Genomic DNA, 8,244 nt, shown 5'->3' on the forward strand with positions numbered 1-8,244 from the left:
TATATATATAGCAAATGGATCCAAATTTACTATTTGTAGTTTGGCCGTTGTTTATTTGTTTCTCAATTTTTTTTTCCTTCCCATGTTTTTATTTTTCATTTTTATCTAAATAATTTTATTTCTTTATTTTACATTTGTTAAGCGTGTATATATACATGTACGTATTCATTGTGTGCGTACAGTATATATGTGCAATAGATGAGTGAACATATAATGGAATTTTTATCTACTTGTACAGTATATGTGTATAAATCATGACATGATGTAAAACAGATTTTAAATGGGCATAATATATTGTATAGAAATGGTGCAGTGGGTCGGGGGGCTCTGTTAGAGCGAAGATAATTTGTCTATGTTTTTCAAATATTTTTGAAATTGATGTTTTATTGACCAAAATGTTAATAAAAAGATCTGAAAATTTTAAATTTATGATAAATTCAATATACATTTGACCTCCCCTATAATGGGTCATACCATTGTAAATGCATGTTTGCGCCAGAAATATTAATTTATCAGTTTGAAACCGGCAAATCAAGACATTGAAAGTGATCACAAAACATGTTTCTTTAAAACAGGCATCTGTAAAACTAGATGCATAGTTGTATTTTATTACACACTGACTCACACATGGAAGTTAAACAATAAGAAAATAAATATGTGCGGTCTTTCATGGTCATCCATTAATAGGTGCAGGAAAGCAAACCTGTCACTGTTTATTTAATATCACAAATTTAATTAAGAACCACTCAATATCCATCAAAACACTGAAAACATGATAACAAGTTTGATTAATAAATTTGATTTAATTGAATTTAATATTTAAATTTAGTCCATCTATGTTCATATTACCGAACATACCCGAAACCGTCCCCCATAACCATAATACACTGTGAAATAGCCTGGTTTGTTAGTTTGTTGGGTCACATTGCTTTCTCACTACAACAGACTGATTGTTTTGGCACGGATCTGAGAGTGACTGCGGGTTTCACATACTGTATGTGCAAACGAACCAAGCTAAGAGGGCAAACGCGCCAGGTTCAGAAACAAACGTCTAGGTGTAAAAAGCCACTCTTAAAAGCTTCAAGTTTAATTGGATTGTTCTGCTTTTAGACCCAGCAAAAGAAGGAAAAGGATACGGCTGGTTGCCAGTTCCCTGCACAGACGACTATGCCAACTTTTGTGTCCACGGCCAGTGTGAATTCAATTATGGCATCGCTACCTGCAGGTGAGCTCAGATTTGGTCGCATAGAACTGTTTATATCCATTAAGCTGTCCATTAAAAAAATATTCTTTCTTTGGAAAAATGAGCTTGAGATGAATTCTTGTACATCCACAGGTGTGATTCAGGTTACACAGGGACACAGTGTGACGAGATCGCAGACTTTAACATCCTATACGTGGTACCCAGCGGTCAGAAACTTCATTATGTGCTCATAGCTGCTATCATCGGAGCCGTGCAGATCGCCATTATCGTGGCAGTTGTCATGTGTATTACCAGGTGAGTGCTGGAGAAAACATCCACCTGTGGCATTCTGGGTGATTTAGTAGTTGAAAATTGTCATTTAGAACTAGAATCATTTGATGGAGTAATGAATTTCTCGAAATTCCCATTTATCTGTAAAACATGTTTAATAAAACATAAAATTTAGTGCCATTAGTGTCTGATATACACTACCTGACAAAAGTCTTGTCGTCGATCCCGATTGTAGGAGCAACAAATAATAACTTTACTTCTAGTTGACCATTTGGAAAAGTGGCAGAAGGTAGATTTTTCTGATGAATCATCTGTTGAACTGTATCTCAATCATCACAAATACTGCAGATGAGCTATTGGAACCTGCATGGACCCAAGATTCTCATAGAAATCAGTCAAGTTTGGTGAAGGAAATATCATGGTTTGGGGTTACATTCAGTATTGGGGCATGTGAGAGATCTGCAGAGTGGATGGCAACATCTACAGCCTGAGGTATCAAGACATTTGTGCTGCCCATTACATTACAAATGTATCATTGCAAATTCTTCAGCAGGATAGTGCTGCTCCTCATACTTCAGCCTCCACATCAAAGTTCCTGAAAGCAAAGAAGGTCAAGGTGCTCCAGGATTGGCCAGCCCAGTCACCAGACATGAATATTATTGAGAATGTCTGGGTTAGATGAAGGAAGAGACATTGAAGATGAACCCAAAGAATCTTGATGAATTCTGGGAGTCCTGCAGGAATGCTTTCTTTGCCATTCCAGATGACTTTATTAATAAGTTATTTGAGTCATTGCAGAGATGTATAGATGCAGTCCTCCAAGCTCATGGGAGACATACTCAATATTCATTCTTTTTCCACTGCACCATGACTTTATATTCTATACTGTACATTATTTCTGTTAAGTGAAAGGACTTTTGTCTAAGCAAAGTCAGACCTTACTGTACTAATTAAATAATTAAAAATCAAGGCATGATCATATTTTATTTTGGTAAAATAAGCGTAATCTAGAGGCCTTTGCCTTCCATATAAGCCACTTCTGATACCAAATGATCAACTAGAAGTCAAGTTATTATTTGTTGTTTCTAAAACTTGGATAGGCAACAAGACTTTAGTCAGGTAGTATATTCATATTCATGTAAGTAGTGGCCAGCATAAGAATGTGGGTTTCTTTTTACGTAAGTATATGTGTTGCTCTGAATAATGATGGACCTTTGTTTCATATATATATTGACCTATTATTTTCAGAAAAGTTATTTAAATTTAGGCACTTTACTTGCATTCAATATGGTATCTATGTGCAGTTTAAGTCAAAGTTATTTGCCCTCCTGTGATTTTTTTTTTCTCTTTTTTAAATTTTTTTTTTATTTCCCAAATGATGTTTAACAGAGCAAGAAATTTCTCACAGTATTTCCTATAAAATGTTTTCTTCTGGAGAAAATCTTATTTGTTTTATTTCGGCTAGAATAAAAGCAGTCTGTTGGTTTTTTTTATACCATTTTAAGGTCAAAATTATTAGACCCCTTAAGCAATATTTGATTGTCTACAGAACAAACCATCGTGATACAACGACTTGCCAAATTAACCTAGTAAAATAAATGTCACTTTAAGCTGAATACTAGTGTCTTGATAAATATCTAGTCAAATATTATTTACCGCCATCATGGCAAAGATAAAAATAAATCTGTTATTAGAAATTAGTTATTCAAACTATTGTGTTTAGAAATGTGTTCTTCCTTCTGTTAAACAGAAATTGGGCTAATAATTTTAACTATATATTAAATCACTTAAATTGAAATTGTATTTGATGTCAATATAATATAATATAATATAATATAATATAATATAATATAATATAATATAATATAATATAATATAATATAATATCTTCTTTTTTTTCAGGAAATGTCCTAAGAACAATCGTAAAAGACGACAACAGCAAAACTATCCATCCAACAACTCTTCAAGGATGATGTAGTTTGTTTTTATTTTCATTTTTTGATACTTTTTGTACCGAGTGGATTACAGTTTTAATGTGCTTTTTTCTTTTGGTTTTGTGCTTTCTTGACTCTGGACAATACGGTTATTTCAGATTTGAAAGTTTTATTTTTATTATTTTATTGGATGGTGCCTTATGGTTTTCTTGTTTCCAGGACATTTTAGGTACTTGATGTCAGTGGCAAACACTGTCAAATGAATGATATAAGCCAGCTCTTTTTTTATTATTATTATTTTTTTATTTCGATTGTGGTACCAGGTTTTTTCACATATTGTTAAATGTAACTCTCGGCACACAAACTGTACCACAAAAACGGATGTCCACGATTTCCATGGAATGTGCTTCTTTATTGAAAATATTAACTCTGAACTGTCTCTTTAACTGCCCCCCAACCCACCAACCCACCTTTTGATTTGATTCTTATTTCTTCAAATCAAATTTAGCTGAACACCAAATTTAATTGGATACGAACAAGTGCGCCGACGTGAAGACGTTTACACTTTCTTTTGAAGGGAATTCCAGAGAATGAAATGCAACGTGTTTGACTAGCTAATCTTATCAATGTTGAAATGTTTGTAGTTTTTCTGTTCTAATGTTATCGGTGTTGTTAATGTTGAAAATGAACATTATTGACATTAATTTAATTCTATGAACTGCATATCGCATGACCTGTGAAACTGTGTCCCGTGCTGTAGGTTTAATAAAATTTAATTCTCAGTCTTACAGTACCTTTTATTGTTGCCTTGACACAACGTAAAGTCATTCTGGCATGGCTTGTCCTGAATAACTTTAAACACTTTCTAATTTTACGATAAAATGGTTAGCATCATGCTCAGAAAATTCAGCTTGTAGCTTACTCTATAACAAAGTTTTATAAATAGAAAAGTTTTACCTATGCATTTTTTGGAAAGAATCAAAAATAGTGTTAATCGATATGGCTATCTTACATTTATTTTTACTTTATAACAAAGTAGTTTAGTTTAATTTAGTTTAAAGTGTTAATTATTCCCCTAATTAATCACCTTAGGGCAATTCATTTAGACATGATGGTGCTTCACATAATGAGTATGACACTTAACACAATAAACACCAACACTTAGCATCAAAATTATATATATATATATATATATGAACAACTTCAGATGCAAAAACCTTTAAGTGCCGTCGGAAATATTAGTCACATTGTTATTTTGATGGTCTGTTTGTAACGTAAGTTACATTGCATCTACATGCCAACTAATTCTCATTAGATTATTAGTGGACTGTTAGGTTGGGGTTAGGGTTAAGTTGACATGCACATGCAAAGTTTGTTATAGTCAGTTAAATGTCTGTTGGAACAGTATCAACAGATATTAAGCAGACAGTCTAATACATCAAAATAAAGTGTTGCCGAAATTTCCATAGAAAATGAGCATTATTCTCAGCCTCCTCTGTTTATGGTGAGTTATTTCACCTTGAAAACCATGAAACGAACTTATTCTTTGCCATAAGGTGAAATTACCGAACCTCTACAGTGGAGCCTGATGAAAATGATATATTCAAAAGAAAATTTCAGACAGCATTTAGAGGTTTTTGCATCTGAACTCTTCATATTTAATAAATAATAATAATAATAATAATAATAATAATAATTGAATAAATAAATAAAAATAAATAAATAATAAATAAATAAATAAAAGTACTTAAAATATAAAGGTTTTACCTATGCATCTTTAGGAAAGATTCAACAATAGTGCCATTGGGCAATTCATTCAGATATGGTGGTGCTTCACATAACAAGAATGACACACTTAAAACAATAAACACCAACACTGAACATCAAGTACACAAACAAAAACTGAGAAAAAAGTAAAATGAGTTGAAACAACAAAATTCTTAAGTTATTTGGGGGACAACTTAATTGTTTTATGTTTGATCCACTTAAATTTGTTTTTTTTATGTATTTATTTTTACATTATTACAAAGTAGTTTAGTTTAGTTTAGTTTAGTTTAGTTTAGTTTAGTTTAGTTTAAAGCTTTATTAATCCCCTTAGGGCAATTCATTTGGACGTGGTGGTGCTTCACATAACAAGAATGAGACACAACACAATAAACACCAACACTTAACATCAAGTACACAAACAAAAACTGAGAAATTAAAAAATAAATAAATAAATAAGGTAATAAATAAATAAATGACTATAAATAGAAAAGTTTTACCAATTTTTTTTTTTTGGAAAGATTTTACAATAGTGTTGTCATCCCAATCCCCATTTTCCCGGATCTGAAAAAAGCTTAAAAATGTTAAATGAGTAGAAACAACACAATCCTTAAGTTTTTTGGGTGGACAACTTAACTGATTTATGTTCAATCCACTTAAATTTGTGAAAAAAAGAAAAACATTACATTAAATTAATCGATCTGGCTATCTTACATTTATTTTTACTTTATCATAAGAAGTTTAGTTTATTAATCGCCTTGGGGCAATTCATTCGGACATGGTGATGCTTCACATAACAAGAATGACACACAACAATAAACACCAACACTTAACATCAAGTACACAAACAAAAACTATATACTAAAACTATATATTTATATAAAATATAATAATAAATAAATTAATTCATTCATTTTCTTTTCAGCTTAGTCCCTTTATCAATCAAACTTATCCAGCACGTTTTTACGCAGCGGATGCCCTTCCAGCCGCAACCCATCTCTAGGAAACAATCACACAGACTCATTCACACTCATACACTATGGACAATTTAGCCAACCCAATTCACCTGTACCACATGTCTTTAAACCCACACGAACGCAGGGAGAACATGCAAACTCCGCACAGAAACGCCAACTGAACCAGCGACCTTCTTGCTGTGAGGCGACAGCCCTACCTACTGCGCCACTGCATCGCCTAAATAAATAAATAAATAAATAAATGAATAAATAAAAAAAAAATAATAAAAAAAATTAAATGATAAAATAATTAAAAAAAAGGTTTTACCTATGCATTTTTTGGAAAAATTCATCAATAGTGTCGTCATCCCAATCCCCATTCTCACGAATCTGAAAAAAGAAGAAAAAAAAACTAAAGTATGTATGCCAGGTTAAGAGTTAGTAATGTGACTTTGAAACACTACTTACCTACACATAAATTTGCAGTCCAACGTTGCTTTGGTTGCCAAGTACTTGCTAAGGTCTATAGAATGAACATGTATTATTGCATCTGCTGTTTTGTCCATAAATTGGCATTTTTGTAGTTTATATGGAAATCATAACAGTATTAATGTCAAAAATTGCACCTCGAAACTTGTTTTTAACAATCCAAAGTGCAACTGTTGTGAAAATGAATGGCCAAAAGGCATTAAAAGGTACATTTTTTATTTAAACAGCATCACAAAAATGTCTCATTAAAGAAGATGTTCACCCTAAACAATTCACATTCATGTGATTCAAAACCTGTATGACCTTCAAAATATATCAGAAGATATTTTGAAGTATGGGCAAAAACATGATTCAAAGTATATTTACTTCTGGTCGAGAGAAGACAGCAAGTCGGGATTATAATGATAAGAGAATGATTTCTCAGTGTACTGTCTCTTTAAGGGTGACATACTGTGCTCTCAAATGATAAAATGACAAACTGCGATAAAAGCAGCTATATAAAGAAAACGATCTAGAAGTTTGCTCACATGAGATTTAGTGTGTAAAACAAAATAACGGTGTTGAGTATCGGCTGAATGAAGAGTTCTGGAGAATTAAGTAAGCCTCTGTGAGCTATGACATGAGTGATGAGTAATTATAGACGACTCTGAGTTTAAAAATAGACTGCAGCTGGTGGCATCATTTCACAGGTTTGGACAGTCCATCTTAAGGTGGATCATCTTCTCCAGGATGCAACATGGCAGTTAAAATCATGTTTGAGTTTGAGCCTGAAGCATTGTGCGGACATGGTTGCATGCATATTGCACCCTACATTGTACAGGTATAGTTTAAGCTTTTGGTATGAAGTTTGGATAATCAATTGACCATCATTGGTGGAACATCTTAGTATTGTTTGTGCTACACGTTTTAATCAAATATGACAATTTCACTGCTATTTCTTTGAGGAAACATAAAGAAACAATTAGTGTGGTTAAGAGCTAAGGGGATTGGACCAAATTGGACAATCAATGGGGTATATGCGCATGAACTTCTAATTTTGAGTCAGCCAGCTCAAACATTACCAGTGAACTGTCTTTCCATTACAAAATCACCACGTTTAAGATCTCATTTCTTTAAAAATCAATGATCTTCACTACCTGATTGATATACGATATGAAGTGAGTTGCATTACATTCCATTTTTCCGTGCCATGTCTTTAAAATATTAAAATTTCTCATACCCCAGTATTTGCTGCTGCTTCTGATGGCGCTTGTGTCTACACAAATCACATTTTACGCTTAAACAGCTAAATGAATGCTTAAGTCTATGTAACTAATTGTATTTTAATTACATTACAACATCGATGCTGTAAAAGGAACCTTATGAAATTGAAAATAGTCAAAAACCTTTCATCGGAAGTTTATCATTGGCTGAAAAACACTAGCTGTGCATATAGCCCATTAACCAAGATTTGAGGAACATCATATGCAGCGTCCTACTTCGCATATTATCCCTCCTAAATAGTAAATATAATTAGTATGATCCAAATCATAGGCAGTGGTGTAAAGGAACTAATTACAAATACTCAAATTACTGTAATTGAGTAGTTTTTCTCAGGAATTTTAATTTACGAAGTAGTTTTAAAATG

At 32.6% G+C, this 8,244-nt stretch overlaps 1 protein-coding gene and 1 long non-coding RNA gene across 2 annotated transcripts in view; one reads left to right on the plus strand and one right to left on the minus strand.

Moving 5' to 3' along the window:
- Positions 1-4,196, plus strand: part of tmeff1b (transmembrane protein with EGF-like and two follistatin-like domains 1b) — a 48,361-nt gene extending 44,165 nt beyond the window's left edge. The window contains exons 8-10 of the mRNA XM_056451089.1: positions 1,111-1,225; positions 1,337-1,498; positions 3,377-4,196. Of these exons, the coding sequence (XP_056307064.1) occupies positions 1,111-1,225; positions 1,337-1,498; positions 3,377-3,452 (353 nt within the window). The 3' untranslated portion in view covers positions 3,453-4,196. The remainder of the gene's footprint in view (positions 1-1,110; positions 1,226-1,336; positions 1,499-3,376) is intronic.
- Positions 4,197-6,110: 1,914 nt separating this feature from the next.
- On the minus strand, positions 6,111-7,216 carry LOC130218103 (uncharacterized). The gene is made up of 4 exons (XR_008835919.1): positions 7,145-7,216; positions 6,597-6,651; positions 6,457-6,518; positions 6,111-6,366 (listed from the first exon to the last, which is right to left on the minus strand). It is a non-coding gene; the product is annotated as an uncharacterized LOC130218103 (long non-coding RNA).
- Positions 7,217-8,244: the final 1,028 nt, after the last annotated feature.

Source organism: Danio aesculapii, chromosome 24, assembly GCF_903798145.1.
Source record: "Danio aesculapii chromosome 24, fDanAes4.1, whole genome shotgun sequence".
NCBI classification, from domain to species: Eukaryota; Metazoa; Chordata; class Actinopteri; order Cypriniformes; family Danionidae; genus Danio; species Danio aesculapii.